Source organism: Tubulanus polymorphus, chromosome 4 (genome assembly GCF_964204645.1).
Source record: "Tubulanus polymorphus chromosome 4, tnTubPoly1.2, whole genome shotgun sequence".
Lineage (NCBI taxonomy): Eukaryota > Metazoa > Nemertea > Palaeonemertea > Tubulaniformes > Tubulanidae > Tubulanus > Tubulanus polymorphus.
The window spans coordinates 5,793,050-5,812,797 of NC_134028.1; the positions used below are offsets into that span (position 1 = coordinate 5,793,050).

At 36.8% G+C, this 19,748-nt stretch overlaps 2 protein-coding genes across 5 annotated transcripts; one reads left to right on the forward strand and one right to left on the reverse strand.

Annotated features, from left to right (window-relative positions):
- The first annotated feature begins 551 nt into the window (after positions 1-551).
- LOC141903196 (NAD-dependent protein deacetylase sirtuin-1-like) lies at positions 552-10,721 on the forward strand. Its single transcript, XM_074791240.1, has 9 exons — positions 552-626; positions 927-1,053; positions 1,378-1,619; positions 2,151-2,303; positions 2,661-2,808; positions 3,067-3,146; positions 3,240-3,426; positions 3,679-4,236; positions 4,686-10,721. Exons 2-9 carry the CDS (start codon positions 975-977, stop codon positions 4,979-4,981), a joined length of 1,743 nt encoding a protein of 580 aa, XP_074647341.1. The 5' UTR covers positions 552-626; positions 927-974; the 3' UTR covers positions 4,982-10,721.
- Positions 10,722-11,154: 433 nt separating this feature from the next.
- Positions 11,155-19,684, reverse strand: LOC141903850 (intraflagellar transport protein 56-like). Of its 4 annotated transcripts, XM_074792193.1 has the most exons (20): positions 19,557-19,684; positions 19,201-19,338; positions 19,026-19,118; positions 18,832-18,946; positions 18,135-18,330; positions 17,914-17,983; positions 17,706-17,807; positions 17,465-17,539; positions 16,965-17,067; positions 16,598-16,669; positions 16,329-16,361; positions 15,694-15,803; positions 15,509-15,572; positions 15,201-15,289; positions 15,029-15,112; positions 14,869-14,938; positions 14,294-14,400; positions 13,788-13,921; positions 13,225-13,345; positions 11,155-11,673 (listed from the first exon to the last, which is right to left on the reverse strand). In XM_074792193.1, the coding sequence occupies exons 1-19, from the start codon at positions 19,557-19,559 to the stop codon at positions 13,234-13,236; spliced, it is 1,770 nt and encodes a 589-aa protein (XP_074648294.1). In that variant the 5' UTR covers positions 19,560-19,684; the 3' UTR covers positions 11,155-11,673; positions 13,225-13,233. The 4 variants fall into 4 exon arrangements, with proteins under 4 accessions (XP_074648294.1, XP_074648293.1, XP_074648296.1 ...); XM_074792192.1 differs by lacking the exon at positions 13,225-13,345; XM_074792195.1 differs by lacking the exons at positions 13,225-13,345; positions 16,598-16,669.
- Between the last annotated feature and the right edge of the window lie 64 nt (positions 19,685-19,748).

Below are 19,748 nucleotides of genomic sequence, written 5' to 3' on the forward strand. Positions count from 1 at the left end.
TGTCATAGGATATTGGTTAGGCTTCCATAAATACAACATAATTGGAAGTTATATATATTTAGTAATGCTATGATAATATATTTATTATTTATCAAATTAATTAAATTCTTGTATGACAATCCGACATCAATTTTACAGTTGGCTTTTTACACTACATTTAGGTAGGCCTAACCCCCAAGAAGCAATTTCTGCTCTTGAACATCTGTAGAAGGAATTTTCCAATGCACTTAAGGAGATTGTCCGATGTCGTATTCATCACATTTATAAATGCCCGGATAATTCCAATAATAATCGTGGGATAAAATTGCTTTGTGTGATAATATAGTATACAGGGTGGTCCAATAAAAAAATGCAACCTCATAGCATAATGAAAGATGATATTCATCTTCAATTTGGTTCGAGTTACTAATTCATGAATGAGTTCAATTACGCAATGATCTCATAGAAAAAAAATATTGTGGTGTAATTAATTATAATTTATGGTTGGTAAAAGTTTTTCGTGAAGTGTGATTTGTCCATTCGTTCTATTATTCAATTTAGTACCACCAGTGTGCAATATACTGAGGACAACTGCTGAAGTACCTGTAGAAAAATCACCATCCCTTGACAATCCAGCTGAATATAAGGTACGGTGAATTATCTTTTCTGTTTGCTATATAATGTAGTTAATTCTTAGATTATTTTGAGTGTTCGAGTCAGTTCGATTATACAGACTCAGACTTTTTGTTAAGACGAGTTCTTTCAAGTCTAGTTGTAACTTAAACCCAATTGCAAATTTTTGGAACCATTCAATTTAAGTTGGCTATATATAGCCAATAGAAATTTGATTGTCCAACTGAGATTATCACCTTACTCGAACGAGTTTAGTGACAATGGATTCAAATTAAAGGAGGTTATCTATGGTATTCGGACATTCTTTGTTACAGACACCCTCAACAAAACCATCGGAAGGAGGTGAAATTGAAGATGACGATATGGATGAAAATGATGATAACGTCAGTGAAATAAGTGATCTATCGGGACTCAGTGAAGCTGGATGGCGACCAGTAGCCGGTACGTTGGTAGATTATTCAATTCTTTTAAGTTTCTGGTGAACATAAAACAGGCACGATACAAGTCAACAAGAGACGTACAGATTTAAAAAGATTACCTAACTGATGCAAAGATATGTTGATATCTACATTTTTTCTAAGTAGTCGAAAATGAAAATGTTGTTATAAGAAATTTAGATTGTAAATATGTTCGAGACACCTTGGGGAAATTTTTATACGAAGATGCGATGCCTTATTCCATGGGTCGTAGACTATTTTGAAATTTTTGTTACTTTACGAGGCATTTAGTAGAAGTAAACTTATGGAAATTTTGACGTTCATTTAGGTCCGATATCGTGGGTCCAGCGACAGATGATCATCGGCAGCAATCCGCGAGATGTATTGAAAGGTTTGTTACCGGAGATATCGATACCGGACGACACGGAAGACTTGATGTTGTGGAAATTAGTTGTCAACATTCTGTCGGAACCGGCCAAACGGAAAAAGCTGCCGCACATCAATACGATAGACAACGTCGTCGATTTGATGAGAAAATGCAAGAAAATTATGGTGCTAACAGGAGCTGGAGTATGTACATCAATGCATTTTAAAGAACTTTCTCTTGTCTTTGATATCTGAGCCATAACTTCACTCAAAAATAGATCTTAATTCGTAATGTTTATACTGGAATGGCTATACAAATAAAATTAGATATGACTACTCTTCGATAGGTTTTGGTGGGGTGGCCACTCCTCCCATTTTCAACCACCCCTAATGAAATATCTTCTGCCCTATCAGAGTGGATGTAGATATTCTATTAATGCTGATAATTGCTTTGAAATATATTGAGCTATTGTGAAAAACAGAAGATTATACCCTGGTACTATAAATAAGCTTCAATTTTTTGGGTGATCGAAAACCTTGCTACTTCAGCATGATATGTCATAATACACTTGACAATGAATGCAGCCCCTTTAGAATTCCAGCATATGGAGAACAGTGGGTCTTAAGTTCTTTTATTGGCTATAGAATGAATGCATCTTTTTCAAAGCTTTGATTCTTCGACTGAACCCAGGTTTCAATTACATGTCCTAATATCCATTCTACTCTTGTTTCTAGGTTTCGGTATCGTGTGGTATTCCAGACTTCAGGTCGAAGGACGGAATTTACGCTCGTATCGCTGTCGATTATCCAGACCTTAAAGAACCACAAGATATGTTCGATATACACTTATTCCTGAAGGATCCAAGACCCTTCTTCAAATTTGCTAAAGTAAGTTGCGCGATAGCTTAATTCGTACTACGGTAAATGCAAATTGTTTTAAGTTATGCCCAGGTGGGATCGAGGTTATCAGTGATTTATGATAGGGTTACTTTTGCAGGGTCCCTGCAACTCTTTGATTCCTTAAAAACAGGAATGACTGATCTGTAGGACCCTGTTTTAAAGCTGTGTTAAAAACACTACTTTTTATGCAATATTTAATCAACTATTTTAGTTAGTAAGTCGTATATCGCTTTATATGTTTGTAAAATGTGCTGATATGTACATGGAGCGCAATAAATAAAAGATAGATTGTTATTTTGATGTTAGGATTGTTATTTTGATGTTAATTTGTTTTCGTAATTTTAGGAGATTTACCCTGGTCAGTTCCATCCATCCAGATGTCATCGGTTTATACGTAAAATCGAAGAGCAAAATAAACTATTGCGCAACTATACTCAAAATATTGACACACTCGAGCAAACTGCTGGTATTCAAAATGTCATTCAGTGCCACGGTAAGTAGACACACATCAATTTTCAATACCTGGAAAACTTCGGGAATTTGGATATTCTATTGACCACGCGTTTCTTTATCACTACGAGATTCATGAAAATGAATGAATTGTAGCATTTTAAACCAAGAAATTCCTCGGATTTACTCGGGGAATTGTCCCTTTACATCATGGAAAAATCAGGGAAAGTGCAGAAAATTAGGAAAAAACACTCGATTCTGAATCTCTTGTTCAATTGAAGCGTATGAATTGTTATTATAGGATCATTTGTCACGGCTACTTGTGTGACTTGTAAATATAAGTGTAATGCTGAAGATATACGAGCCGACATCATGAATCAGGTACGCGTTCAATTCGCGAAATAAATCTCCCAAAAATTTTAATTCCAATCGGTCGAAATACAATCTAATATATACGTCTGCTTCGCTCGACAGGTTATTCCACGTTGCCCTAAATGTCCGGCCGATACAGAATTTCCCGTAATGAAGCCGGATATCGTATTTTTCGGCGAGGGTTTATCCGAAGAATTTCATCGACAGATGGAGAAAGATAAAGACGATTGTGACTTGCTGATAGTCATCGGTTCGTCGCTGAAAGTCCGACCCGTTGCTCTTATACCCAGTAAGTTTTGAACTCATTTTGAATGAAAAGATTCTCTATCGGGACAATTGCCATTTCAAACTTTACCGTTTCGAGGCTAAATTCTTTCATGAAACTGAAGCCTGATCTGATAAAGTATCAGATCACTAACTATTGTGGCTAAGCTCGGGCTAGTTTGGCAGGGTTTCATACCGTGGCGAGTCTCGATGCCATCAGGTTCGAATCCCTGCCGGTGGTGATATGAAAAAATTACGATGTTTCGATTTATTCTAGATTCGATACCTGCTGATTGTCCTCAGGTGTTAATCAACCGTGAACCGTTGCCGCATCTGAATTTCGACGTCGAATTGCTCGGCGACTGCGACGTCATCGTCAACGAGTTGTGTCATCGTCTCGGTGACGCGTGGTCGGACATCTGCGGCGAGTTGCCGCTCGACGAGGTTCGAAAAGATGCGTTGACCACGCCGAAACTGACGCGTAGCCCGGTTACCGCCGTCGAGGAGAACAGCCAACAATCGACGACGAACGAGTTCACGCAGTTGACCGTACGCAGCAATAGCACGAACAGTTCGCTAAGTGATTTACAATCGGACAACTGTCTGTCGCCGGCCGATTCCGATTGTCGCCAGCGCGACAGCAGCGAGTGTTCGAGCGACAGCGCGATCGAATCGGGCAGCGGCAGCGGCGAAGAGGGTGAAATTGAGGCGCATCGACGACCTCGCGACAACGACGTTTCACTGGAAGAAGAGGATGTTAATGAAAATCACGAACTGGAAACGTTGCGAGAAATGTGGAATTCGAAACGTTCGTCGATAGCTTCTCGGTTATCCGGTAAGTTGCGTCATAACCTCTTGTGTGTACCACAGATGCCTTTGCAGTTAGTTATTGTTCACATGCACCATATTAGATGTAAAATGGCCGTTAATCATGACTTTGTATGGAGTTAGATTCTTGCGTTCTACATCTAAAGGGACCATCCATATCGATAAGGGCGGATCTAGGATTTGTGGAAGGGTGCACCTGAAAAATGGAATGGGCACTTAATTTGAATTTGAAAAAGGTAGATTTGGCACTGCAGGGCTGCAAGGGAAACATTGTTTGGGGTTCTGGTGTTCCTCCCGCATTTGAATTTTGAAGGGGGTAGAACAGTCCATCCGGATTGCCCCCCTAAATAGTATGCAATTCACTGACCATTCACTGACTAGTGTGAAGTAGTGATAGTACGAGTGTAATCCATGCTTTCGTTGATTATTGATGATATTGTTGTTTTTCGATTGTAGGCGGTTCGTACCTCTATCAGCCCCCGAGTCGGTACGTCTTCAAAGGAGCCGAAGTTTACAGCGACGACGAATCGTCGAATAGCGATTCGGATAGTTCGAGCAGCGACGACGACACGGACGACGAAAGCGCGCCCGCTTGTCGTAAAATCAACCGCACGGAAAACCAGGACACGAATAACCGTAGCGAAACTATAGCCGGCGCCACTGATTTAGACTGTAGGAATTCCGGAAAGGAGATAGTTGCCTCGGAGAGTCGGGTGAATTCGACTAGCGTAGACGAGGGGGTGTCTTGTTGATTCGACCGAATCTGTTATATACCAAATGTTGTCTGTATTAATACATATTGAAATTAGATATCTAAAACGTACGGTGCACCCTTGGCCTATCTGTCACTTAAAATGAAAATATTCACCTTGGGGTTCTTATGGGTTTTGGAAAGTGATAATATTTTTTCAGGCCCTGGAAAAGCCATGGAAATTATATTTCATTCTCTGTGGCTATGGAAAATATATTGGAAATTAGAAAATGGTCTCAAAATGAAATTTTCCTTCAATTTTAAATTTCAGGCTATATGCCTAATAGTCTTTTAATTTTGATGACAACCGGGATTTGTCACTTTCCATATTGTGCATAGCCACTTGTACATATTTGATAAAAATCTTTATGAAAACTATTTGTCAAAGGTATATCGATACTTTATTGCCAGCTATTTACTTCGAATGGGCAATTGTATGGAAAAAAAATGTAACTTGGGGTATGGAAAAGTTATGGAAGATGAAATAGGTTAACCCGTGAGAACCCTGTCACCTGGGGGTCTAAAACTTCATTTGAAATTATACAATTCTGGATTGAAGATACGCAATTTAAAGTATGTTAGTACCTATGCACCAATCATTACAATTCCCCCTAGGCTAATCAAGGGTGCACTTTCATACTCAATAGATACTTATTCGAAAAGCTATTTATTTTTGGAACTGATGCATTTCAAAATTTGACAATGGCATTACCATATACGTATAATTTAAGTTGACATCAGAATGGAGTATTGTTTAAATCGTATATGCTCCAGCTCTGCAGGGCTGTTTTACTGAAATCTGAATATTACATTCGCGCTCCTGGCGTTAGAAAACTTTAAGGAAATGAGAAGCGATTTAGCGTAAGCCATGAGTCAGTCGATAGAGGCTTCTTATAGTCCAAAAACGATCTAAATCTCGAGATTGGTAAGAACGATTATCTGAAACCAGTCCCTGGGTCATACTTTTCCGCCATTTAGTAGAGTAGCCATTTGCAAATATTAAAAACCCTTCTGACTTGGTCAGAGCAAGGCATTGAGGTATGCAGATCCGAGGTACTGTATTACCGATGTATTACAAAGCGTGAAGACTGACTTTGTATATTCGCTTTGATGGATCCATTTTTCACAAGAAATATAAAAACCCGTTGCATTTAAGTACATACGTATTCATAAAAGAAATTTTGTATTTTCTTACAAACGATTATTGTTAGAATAAAGGTTAATATTAGTACTAGATAGAGAAGGCGGTGGTAGGAAAATCTATAGCTCAACTAACTAGAAGAATCAAGGGGTCTATGCAAAAAGTTGTTTTTAGGTAATATCCGCAATGATTAGAATCTGGCATTTAAAACAGTTCTTCGTTGTTTTTCGTGATCTTCCAATTACAAAAATTACTATATTTCTAAAAGCGCACATCGTTTTTTTCATTCCTACCGTTAGAAATTTCGTAACAGTTAAGAGAAATACCGTTCCCGACTCCTTCCTTTTGTATCGTTTTTCCGAAGGATTTTGCGTTGTATGTGTTTGACTTCCAGATTCTGTATTGTAATTTTGGTACGAAGTAGTATTTCATTATGAAATGGAAAAAGCGTTGCTTATCCTGGATTCGTCTTGTTCCGGATAGCGGACAGTTGTATTACAGAGGTTAAGCTGAATTCCTATTGATCTCCGACTATTTTCAAGCAATAATTCAACCTTCGGTTCCATTGTTGTCGTCATCGTCGTTCTCTTGTTGTAAATATTTGATATATTTTTCATCGAAAATGAAAAAGGAAAAAAAAATCATGAAGTAGTAAGTTAGTTCACTCGAAGAAAAAAAATGTGCTTGTCACTCGTATATACAGTTTACGTACTACAAACTGATGAGGCGTAGGCCTGTTGATATTCTAAAGACCGCCTCCCATCTCAAGTTAATATATGTCATATGTATGCATTGATCGTTCTGAAAGTTCCAAGCAAAACAACTGAAGATTTTTGAGCGTGTAAATATTGCCTATTGAGACCCTAGAGATAGTAAAATGGTACTAGCAATGTTTAGATCTCGTTCCTACATTTAGACATCAACATCGGGATAAGGTGCTCATTTGACATGCGCATGTTTCGAGTTTCACACGCGCATGTTTTGAATGAAGTATATAAACGATTCAAGAATCCGTATTAAAGGGAAGACTGTTGGTTGTATACTGATGAAATGAGCTGTTGAAAGTGACTGTGTAATGTATTTTACGCAATGTCGGATAAGCCGGCTCGGGTAGCTGGTTCTTATTGTCGTCGACTACCGGCACTTTCGAGACTGAATTCAAGAAATATATTCGTACGGAAATTATGGTACATATGTATCGCTTATTATTGCTGTAAATTAGAAATCGACGAGAAAAAAGCACTTATGTATTTTTGTATCGGAATCGTTGTAATATATAACGCTATTGTTGACTGGTTTGTTTTTTTTCAGTGGTTTTTTTAACGTAAAATTTGAATCATGCCGATGATGAAATATAATCGTATGTCCTATCTTGTCTATTTACGTACCGTATCTCCGGTACAGCCAAAATGATATCAGAAATCATTCATAAACAGAATCAGCGCGATTGATTGTCTACATCGCTTAAGGATTTAGATTTTTTGTATCAAAAATGCATAATAATTTAACAATGTCAATTCAGCGTTGATGAAATAAGGTTCTTGTGTTATACATAAGTGGTGGGTAAAGAAAATTACGTTCGTAGATAGTAAGCTCTGCAATAGAGCGCTGATATGTTTGGTGCTGAAGTAGTTACAAGAAAAATACTTTCAGCCGCTTGAAATCGGAAGCAATCTCAATCTTTTAGATAAAGGCGTATAATGGTGTATTCGGTAAATACTTGATTGTTTATTTAGGATGTATAAGTTATAATAAGAAAATGTAGTAGTTCATATTATTATGGTATATTATTATTTTATCATTTTGTTATCATATTATGGTAATCGTAGTGTTACCCAAAATATAGCTTTATTTCGGTATAAGGAAAGGGGTCACTGCGTCACTGCTAAAGGCAAGCTCAGGTCACCCAGACTGTAGGATTTATGAGTTGCTGGTCGGGAGAAGTGCCAGTGGTTTCTTGTGAACATGTAGTTGATAAAAGCTGCGATCTCTCAAGGGTTCATAATTTCAAATTTAGCGTGGGTCAACTTTGGCCTCCGACCGGCCAAAAACATTGGACCAGGCCCGAGTTAAATTTTAGCATGGATTAAATTATTGCGTGTGAATTGCTTCATTTGCCTGAAGTGACTAACTTCGCTTTGTTCAAGCATTGTTTAGTATCGAGTGAGCGGTTTACGTGTGAACGCGCTCTCTAATTAGGCACGGGCCAAATTTGACTCGGGGCCTGGTGCCAAATCGTCGCTGTGTAATCGCGGCTAAGGTCACAGCAATTGTCATGTGCCAGATGCATTCGCACCTTAGTCATGCGTAGCATCACCGAAGTATAACAGGGCCATAAAAAATTGGTGATTTCTACTTGTGGTTGCCAATCAACATGAGATGTCCATAGGTCAAAGCTACGGGTGATCGAGGAGTTGCTCTGAATCCGGTTAGTGTTAATGGTTTCGCAAAGGCAACCTGGACTTAGCTTTAATAGGAGTCTTTGATTTAAGTTCCGAAAAACGTGTTGTTGCTCGTAGTAAAAGTAGTGTGTGATTTCTTTTGAAAATTGCGAAGAATATTATGTAGATTTTTTGTGATCGTTGTTATTGTTATTGTATGTGACAGAAATATATATATAACAACGCGTTGATTTAGTGTCTTGAGGTCTGGTTGTAAAAAGCAAAGGTATTTAGTGGTTTTAAGTATTACTCGTCGATATGTAGTTTTTCTCTTAGAGATGGATATTGTAAATTACGATGGAAAATTGATATCAGTAATAGCCGTTTTATATATTAAAAGAATATTTTACGATTGTAGTTAGAAAAGATAAAAGAAAAAAAATAGTTTAAGACGGGACCAGATTTTTGATTGCTCCACTTCATGGATATTTTATAGAAATAGAAAATATAATACTCCATCGTCAATTGTTCTGATGCCGGATGAAATGTCGAAGAGAAAAAAAAACGCGTCGTGCATTCCGTTTTTTTTTTTTCGAAAGAATTTCATGTCGTTGATATAATCTTTGAGGATCCTACATTAGCTGGCTATGAAGGACAGTCGCGTATACGAATATATAGCAGGACGGAATTAAGAATTATTATGTAAATAGAAATAATGTACAATTAATATAATTATAAATTAACGTTGAAACTGATGATCTCCAAGCTGTAGCACATAGGATTATTATTATTATTATAATTATTACTATATTGTCATGTATCTGAAAATTTTATATGGACTTTGTATACTTAATTAATCTCAAGCCAGTAAAAAACTGGTTCAGTCATTAGGGCCTTCTTGCGAAACCTGTCATTCTATGTCAGTAAACGAGGTTGGCTGGCACAATTTGAATGTATGAAGAAACCCCCAAGGGGTTTGATAACTGTAAATATAATGGCTTACTTAACACTAATCTGTAAATAGATTTAGATTCAGGGAAGTATTGTTTTTGCCGCTGACTGGACTGTCTATGATTCAAATTACTTCGTTATGATCCATTTTGTCGAACCCAGATATTTATGTTTTAAATCTCATTTGAGTTTTACTAGAAGTGGAAATATGTAGCGGTACGATTCTCAGGATTGCAAATGCGTCCTTTGATTCTGCAGTAAAATTCGGCCTGCTGTCCACATTTACTTGCCGATTGAATTTCAGTCATCGTTGAAGATAAGATCATAGCCAACCTACCTTGATAAAGTAAAATACTTTTTTTTCGTTTGCAGAATTATTACATCCCCCGAAGTCCAGTTAGCCTTGAAAACAATCATTAGAATTAACTTACATAAACTGATATTGTTAATGAATTTCTAGGTATGTTCTTTTTTTTTATACACGGGTGTATTATTAAGCGGGTGGTGTATAATGTATATTGTCTTCGGTACTTCGTGCTGTATAATTGAGAAGTGACCGTCGTGGGTTAAAAAGAGAAAATCATTATTTTTGTTACTACAGTCGTCGAAAAGAGATAAAATGTGCCATTCTTATCGATAATTACGAAACTTAATAAACTACCAAAGCATGATTTATTCAGAATCTGAATCATCATATTTTAGTCGATTTTTTGGGGAATTCTGTACATACAAATAACTATTGGCATATGTATGAATCGTTCAATAATGTTTTTGTTCACGTGTCGTCCATTTTTTTTCTGTTCATCCGTCTTGAGTGAACGTGTTTTCGTAACTGAAGACTCTCTTAAACTTAATACTCGACACCGAAGTCTCAGCTCCCTTTCACTAGATAATCTGAATTCTAGGCGACCTTATTTGGTTGAATATATTCCGCTTTGGAAATTTTGGTATCGGTTTTGAATTCTCGCAACTCACTGAAAGTGTCAGGCTACTCATAGCATGTTCTACATTTCTTTTAAACCATTTCCAATAACTAGGTAAGGCTGAGTCTTAAGAATCCTAATTATCTAACTGCCAGCATTGCTTTAAACCCCTTATATATGATTTGGTACTTCATTAAGGCTTATATTTTGATGATGCTGATGATGGTGTTCGTTAATGTAACTGTATTGTATAACAGTGTTACAATGTGTAATGTAAATGTTACAGATTTCTCTGTTCCTGTTTATATATGCCAAGTACAAAAGCTAAAATAAATTTTATGTCCTGTTGCTACAAGATAATTACGTAGTTACTTCGTTATAGTTTTATTGAGGTTTCTGGAGGTGGTTGACTGCTGTACTACTGTTAAGTCTGTAAACATTGTCTGTCCGTCATTAACCCATATTCTACTCTGTATGTCTGCAGTTCAAACAAAATGGCTAAGTTGCAGTTGTGACCCGGCTATAGAATCGTGATCAACCAAGTCCAACCATGAGCTACTGCACAAATCTGATCTGTTCAAAGAGAATATTTGTTGCAATTTTTTAGATACCGTCCTACTTGGATCACTAAAAAAACAGCGTAAGCCCGAAGGTAGACAAATAGAGCGGACTTGTACCGAATCTGCTGAGACTGCCTTGAACTTTGTAAACAAACAGGGGTTACTATTGAATCAATTAACCTACAATTCCTGCAATATGACATAGAAAAATGCAAAGATTTATCTAAATCTATCAGACATATTATTATTCTCTTTGAAATGACAAATAAATACAGAATACAAATGTACAAACGAAATCGATAAAATCTAACAAAAATTGAGATGGACGGATCCAGAGTAAAACAAGTCATTCAAATCATGGACATTTTAACTTGAACAACAGTGAAAAGTACATAGACATAATCTCAATAATTTCTCACAAATTCTGGCTTATGAAGAATGAATTGTTCCTATGTTCACGAAAGGTGTTACTCGGCAGACTCTGCTTAGCTTGGATTCAATGATTGATATCAATTTTTGTCACTAAGCCGAGATAAAATCAGATAACCTCAACAATTGGAAGAAAAGCAGGGTCTACTATTTGATAATGCTAGTCCTCGGGGATTTTAATTAACAATTCCATAATTTACAACGGTACTCGGTTGTCTTTCGCCCACTTCTTCATGATACGTAGAATGTATTCAACTTGCGGATTTCCAGTATTTCGTAGCATCTGAACAACATCTCGTAGGGTTTCCCTGGAATCAAATAGATAAACAAAAAACAAATTAAAATCAGTCAATAAAGCCGCCCCCTGAATATTAGATGACCATGTTAACACTCTTTGATTGATCAATTCGACTAAATGAAGTTGATTTATATCTATAATGAAATAAGTGAAATGATTTAGCCTATTGCTGACTGATTCATTTAAATTATGTACCAGTAGTAAAATTGGTTGTCTAGTTAGTAGCCTTTAATAAATAATAGAAAGCTTTTCATATAAAGGGTACAGTTTTCTCATTAGTCCAGTAATAGGCCGCGATCACACGGAAAAGATTTGGTCTGGATCAGACCTTTGTCAACTTTGGCCTGTGCCTAATTAGTGAGCGCGTTCACACGTAAACCACTCCATACTTAACAATGCTTAAACTAAGTGAATCACTTGCTGACCCAGTTAGCATTCATATGCAATAATTTGACCCGTGCTAAAATTTGGCATGGGTCTGACCAAAATATTTGGTCAGGACAATCAGGCACAGGCCCATTTGACGTCCATGCGAACGCTTAGCCCGGGCATAATTTGACACGGGCCAAAAACGCTTGTGTGATGGCGTCCATAGACTAAAACGCGCTTAGTACTATTTTGTTTCAGTATTTGGACTTAAATTCAATTAGTTAGAAATATTAACGTGATGTATTTGATTTATCCCATTGAATCAATACTATTATTGCTTATAAACAATGAGCATGATTAAATCCCCAGTAAGGAAGCATCCACCAACATAAAAACATTGACTGCCCCAATCGAAAAAGCAAGCACAATTATTACATTACAGTATAAAATAAAATCTAAACCAGACAATGCAAACAACATCAAAGAGAACTATGAAATCGAGAAAAACTGTTAATCTTTACTGTTGTTCAAAACAGCTTATTGTCAAGATTCTATAAAAGAATTTTCTTCACTGATTTAAGGGCTGAATTCTACAAGCAATTTTTGCAGTCACGAAATATGAAAAATCAAACCTACTGCTAAGTTAAGAATTCCTAATAATACGTATATGAATAAACGTCAAAGATAAGACTTCTATCAATACAAAGCCTAAACAATTTTGACATGAAATGAAAGAATTAAGAAAGCTAGAAACCTTAGAAAATATGAAATTTCAATTCTTTTCTGTTAAGTCCTCTAACTACTGATGAAGGTACCGAGGAGATTTATGATGTATAATAAAGGGTACTATACTAATGACTAAACCAACAGCTATATGATATGTAAAACAAGTCAACCATTATGTACAGTACTAATTTACTAATAATATTCATAGAAATATTGAAAAATTTAACTACACATAAAGTATATTATGATAAATACCATAGAGATAGCTGATGCGGTGATTCTTTTTCATCAAGGAAACCATAAATACAATTAACCACGCGTAAAGAGCTGAGTAGGTATTTGGTAGTTCGGACTACCAGTACAGATTAACTGACTGGCTGCTTTGGTGAAGTACATTACGGTTTCATTGATGGAACAAGATAATTAAATGTAAAGCCAAGAATCTAACAAAAGACTGGTCGCTAACCCGTAGCTGTTACACAGAGACTTTGTTCTCTTTGGCCCACTTTTTCATCGTACGTATCATATACTCCACTTGAGGGTTGCTCGTGTTGCGTAAAATCTGTATGATTTCGCGCAACTTTTCCCTACACAACGTATAATCATCGAAATCAAAATAAATTTCATAAACATTGGGTACACACACGTACCAGTAGATAGAATAACATGTTGGTAATTATACGAAAACAAATCAGATTTTGTCAAGGAAATTTTGCATATTGAATCAACCTCCCTCTCAGATTTGGTAAACGGACTCCTGATAGTAGCTAAGGTGCACAGCTATTCTTCCCCGAAACCACATAAATATGAAGTTCCTTCAGTAACACGATATCAATTACTTCTTAACGTGCAAATAGCTGAATACCCTGTCTACAAGGGCAGGGGTTTGTACCGAGGTAGAATCTTGTGATGCCATGGTTCAAACCTGCTGCTGAGGGAGGCTGTGGCATGTGATTTCTACGATTGATTAAACGCCTTCATCCCACATAAACTAGAGGTGTATTTTATCTCGAATGGCTTCGTACAAACCTCGGCTCGTGTCCGGCAATGATCATCTGGAAAACACCGACGCAAGCTCCGCGTTTGCCTTCCCAATACTCCGGGTTCGGGTCGAGTCGCTCCAAAACATCAAAAGCCTTAGCCGCATAGTAGAACTGTCCCATCTGAAACAAATTCATGATCAGTTCATTACTCAACAAGATGACCTCTTTTAATGTATGATCAATGCAACTTAACCCTTTCAGTGCATCTGGATCTACATCAATTGGTGAACTTTGATCATACACCACAGTGCGACATAATTATGTTATTAGTACTGGTAATTAGTTTTTTCTCTATTGAAAGACATAGTGAAATATAAGCAAAGCGGTATGCCCATTATTCAACACACAGGGGTGAAATTTTTCTAAATTCTCAAATTATCTCAAGCACCTTCGGGTACTAATTACTCAGGACTGCAAGGGCTAAATCATACAATTTGCAACCTGTGCTAATAATAGCAGGTTCAAGTCAATTTGAGCTTGTTCAATATTTACCTTGTAGCAGTCGTTCGCAATCAATTGCAATAAACTAAATGATTCACCCGATGTTTCCATCTTCAGATAAAGCTCCCAGGACAAACGAGCTTTACGATTCATTATATCTGTAGAAAGAAAGCGCGAATAAGAATCTTTCTTAGCTCCGCGGTCAAGAATCACCGCATTGATATTTTGAAGTTACTACTGGTATTATAGTTGTTGAAAGTACTGAATATGTTCCAGTTAAATGCGACTTAAGTTGACTTTTGGTAAAGAGTCGAATGACAAATAAAGCCACAGCAGAATCACAACTAAAACAGGTATTATAGTTGTTGAAAGTACTGAATATGTTCCAGTTGAATGCGACTTAAGTTGACTTTTGGTAAAGAGTCGAATGACAAATAAAGCCACAGCAGAATCACAACTAAAACAAACTTCAATGAACTATTTACCGTACTCGGTACAGTTTGTGTGAAATTTGTTTTAGTTGGTGATTCTGTTGTGGCTTTATCGATAATCAAAGTGATGAATTCGATGTATTGAGTTGAATCTGAAGCTGATCATAAAAGTGGATTCAGGTTCAACGAACTTACAGCAACGAGCCAGCCAACTGAGGTACGTATAATCATTCTTGATTTTATCGCTTTGAATCAACAAAAACACCTGAAAAGATACCAAATTTCGCCAACTTTCTAAAGCTTTCTTGGCAAGTGAGGGAGTATAAACTGCTGCACTGATTAGATAGAAATTTACCTCCTCTGCCTCTTTGAAATTTCCTACAGCTGCTTTCGCTTGGGCGTAGTTGAAATTAAATGTATCGTCGTTGTAAAAGTAACTCTGCGAAGAATTTCAAATACAAACAGATCATCACAACGATGAGGTGCAGAATTTTTCAAGGCAATTCAATTGAACTTTTTTAATCTACCTTGATCGAGTTGAGATAAATCAAAACATCCTCGAACTGTTTCAGCAAAAAGAAACAAGCAGCCATACACTGACGACCCGGTATCGTATCTGTGAACATAAACACAGGATTGAAAGTCTTCATCAATCTGATGACCGTATGTTGACAAATTCCCCAGGTTTCATAGACAAATTAAATACCGGTACCAAAAATAGTATTTCCAACATAATTCTTTATGCTTAAAACTCTAAAACTACACCTTCCAAAGAAAAATGTAATTTCATAGTTTCAATCAATTATTTGAAGTTTAAGACAATATTCAAACCTACCACATTCACTAGCAGAACCTCCAACCAATTGAAAATATTGTTGCGCAACCTTCAGATGCTCTCTCTATGAAATAAGATAAACGTTTGATGAAATATTCTACACCTTTTGCTTTATAAATTTGCCGCTAATTACGAGATTCAGGCTCTGGCTCACACCACTGACTTTAGTCCATGCCCGCACTTACCAATCCTTGTTCCTGGCCTAAAGCAGCATTGACAACACCTTTCAGAATGTATTCTTGTGGAGTAGTAGGTTCCAGGTCCTTGATTAAGTTGTATGCTTCTGTAACATCGTCTGAAAATTAAACATTTATAGTTTGCAACCATAATCTACTAGTAGTTCATCAAAATATGCGGGAAGTTTGAATGAGTTAATCATCAATACATGCACAAACATTTCTTGTCAAATGATTGAGTTTCGTAACTGATTTGTGACTATCGATTAGTTTTTTTGTCTATGAAAGCTTTGTATTAGATTGGAATGGTTTCATGATCAGTTCTTTAAAATCACAACATAATAATTCACCCAGGGTCTATCTAGTGTGAAAAATATTTTAGCTACTAGTCATCTAATTTCTTCGTTGATTCAGTTAATCTTGATCGATTTTCCATGAAATGAAACACATTTTTTGTATGGAAAACCTACCCAGAAAATTATAAACCGGTATATGGTCGAATAAACCGGCCCTCAAATTATTTTCATTTGGATTGATTTGAGGAAAGATTACCATTAATGCAAAATTAGAAATTTGCTGGTCAATTTTTTGATAATCACTTGACGATGGGGAGTAATACAATAATGAAATAAGATCAACGTTACTGTCATGTGGCCCGAATAGATGTTTAAATTCAGCTACAAAAGAGAAAATAACTTGCAAACATGCTTTCCAATAAGTGAGGGAAGGAACAAATCTCAGATACGGGGCCCCCTGAAAGAAACTACGTAGAAGACTACAAAACAAACTTCAATCCAGCCGACGAAATACCGATAACACAACAATAACCCGCCGAATTTAGGTGGCGCACTCGTGACAAATATTATACACTACAGTAAAACATTAAAATAGCGCCACTGATTTTAATCCCGACCTTTAGTGGCACCGGCAGCAGTTGTATTATCTTTCATTGTTTTTATCAATGTATAGGCTTCAGTCAGGTTATCTACGGAAGACACAAAATCACACAGGGATTAATCAAACGAACACTAAATACGAATTTAAACGATTCGTGGAAATAAGGGTCTTCTTAGGTCGCGTAATGGGGGTGGTAAGGAGGGAAAAGTAATTCGAAGCAGGGTTTTAAAGTTAAAGCAGTTTATGTATATTTGACCTTTGGAATATATGCGACGAATGATTATCGTCCCTAGGGCTTAGAATAGAATGTTATCAATAAAATGAAATACAAACAAATGAATTCAATACTTATATATCGCAATTGATCTTAACTTGAAACTCACCTTGTTTTAAGAAGTAAATCACTAAATTCAAACGAGCTTCCGGTATAACGTCGATTAAAGGTGGCAGCACCTGCAATGCTCCTTCACCTCCCCGGAATACAACCTGTACAGAGTTCAATACTCAATTAAGCATAGCAACAGCGGTTTCTACAATTGAAATTTTTGAAATAAGACCTGGATCAGGCTAAACCTGTTAATCGAACAAATTGAGATTTAACTTTAAGACCAATTATAATTCATGACTGTGAAACCAGGCACATTTTTTTGACTAATTATAATAATGATGATAATAAATAAGTTCTATTTAGCGCAGGTATCCTATTTAAAACAGTTCAGATGCGCTCCTTTAGTAAGTGTTGTCTGAACAGAAGTGTCATTAGATGTGTCTCGAACCGCTCCAGAGAAAATGAATCAGAATCGGTGAAACTAAGTGAGTTCCGTATTAGCGTGATACATAAAAGGAAGGTGCTTGAACAGGGTTCACACAGTAACCAACTAACCAGGTTGTGTTTGATGAGATCTCTGGCAAATATGAATGACGGTGAAGCCATGTCTTGTAAACTCTTCAATTCAGCCTGCACAAAAATCAAAACATAACTCTATATAGACATAACTCTATATAGCATCTTTCATAGACAACGCAACGTGTTTGTTAATAGTCATGTCATCATTATTAACAAACTTTTTGATCGAGTGAAAATATCAAACAATTTTCTGAAAATGTTGAATTTTCCACCATACCTCAGCAGCTTTTCCATTGTACAATCTGAAATGATTACACGCCTTCAAATTCAACGCTATAGCGCTGTCGGAGAACTGTTGCAGATAAACGGCCAGAACTTCCTGCAAAAGATACCAAAAAATCATCAATCATATTGAACTTGAATGTCATGAGCCAATTAAATGACAAAATGGCTACTTCACTGATCAAACCGGAGAGGCCGTGTACCTGGGAGACATCGTAGTAATCTAACTTGTAATAACACAATGCAACATAAACATTTAACGCCAAATAATCCCTGAAATAACAAGAGATTTGATCAATTATAACTACAGTGACACACATTAACTTGCTCAAAAGTTGGTTATAGTTAAGTTAACTCTGTTGAATGTAACAACTTTTGAGCGACTGATCATTACATTAAGTCATTACATAAACAACTTCTATACCTATTATCGAGCAGTATTCTCTTGTAGATGTCGATCGCTTCTTGATAATGACTGCGTAAATAGTGAATCGAAGCCAGGGACAGTTGGTCCTCGATCAGGTCCTGCAGATTCTGGTGATAACTCATCAGTCGTTTTTCGTCGTTGAATTTGTGAGACAAATGAAACAGCAGACGGTTTTGTAGTCGAGATCGAGGCGCTGAAATTGTATTTCAATCATCAACAAAAGTGGAACGACTGAATTCTAGTCTTATACCTGCTCGCTAAATCCAGATCACTTTGGGTAGATAATAGAATCGATCAGGATTACACCATAAGCTGGAGTTAGACTCAAACATTGACTTGCTTTTCCCGAACTATTCCCCGACATGCACGTTGTTTTCCCTTACTTGATCTGCCGAGAATCTGATCAATTAACACAGTCAAAATACGCAAGACATAGACGAAAAATTTTGGATCCTATGCGATCTAGCAATCTCAAAAAAAATTCCCTGACTTTTCCTCATTTTTAATTTTTATCAAATTTTCCTGACTTTTCCCTGATTTCCTGGTAGGTGGCCTCCCTGTCGAACTCTACATTTTTCCTGTAGATATCGAGCAGATTCTTGATAAACCCATATTCAGATTCAGCAAGTTTGAAGCAAGTGTTCTCAGCATACAAAAATCTAAATTTTCAGCTTCCCTATTTTGAAATGATTACCTTTTGAACAGGCACCATCGGCTTCCTGGTACATTCCCAGCAGGAAATAACAACATCCCAGATTAACCCAGACATCCGGATGACAATTATCGCGCTTCGACATCCTTTCGTATTCCTAAAATACAAGCCAAAACATTTCATTCACAGGCCATCGATTGAATATGACTGAATCTATTCTGTCAATCTCACTTTACCTCCATAGCTCTTTTATAATCACCAAGATGAAATGCGCAATATGCGACCCACATATCAGTTTCTTCATTACCCTTACCACTATTACGATTGAACTAAATACATAAAAATATATTTAAAAAAAAAACTCCCTTGAAAGTGGTTCATTTTTCTATCATATCACAAACCGATTTATACCTCTAGTAGAGTTATAGCCCCAGTGTAATCCCTCGTTAACAAAAAATCTTCCAATTTAGGTAGTTTCTTTTTCTTTTTCTGTTCTTTCGCCGGTGTTGAGGCGCCAGCTTGCGTCGCCGGCTTAGTCCTTGAGAGCATCTGAAAATAAAAGTTTATGATTTTAAAATAAATCCAAGAAAAACCAAGCAGTGCGCTGCTTATCCTATCCAGACTTCGTTTTTGGTTTTGAAAAATTGGTTGGCAGGGTCGTTAGTAGTCAGGCTTTTTTAGTTTTGTTTGGCTTTCACAACTAGGCCTACATTCTTTCTGACTCTGCTCACATCCCTTTGTTTTAAATAAATCCATAGCCTACGTACCATCTTGAAAAGCTCTTTCGTAATGTATCACTGCCTCAACTTGATTTTGATGTTTTTCAAGCTAAAACTGACAAAATCCTCGTAAAAAGCTGCAATTCCAAAAAGCCAAGTAATGTTTCTAAAATATGTGGAGCCGCGTAGTTATGGGTTGTCCCTAAATACTGGACACGGATTTATTTGCGGATCCGGACT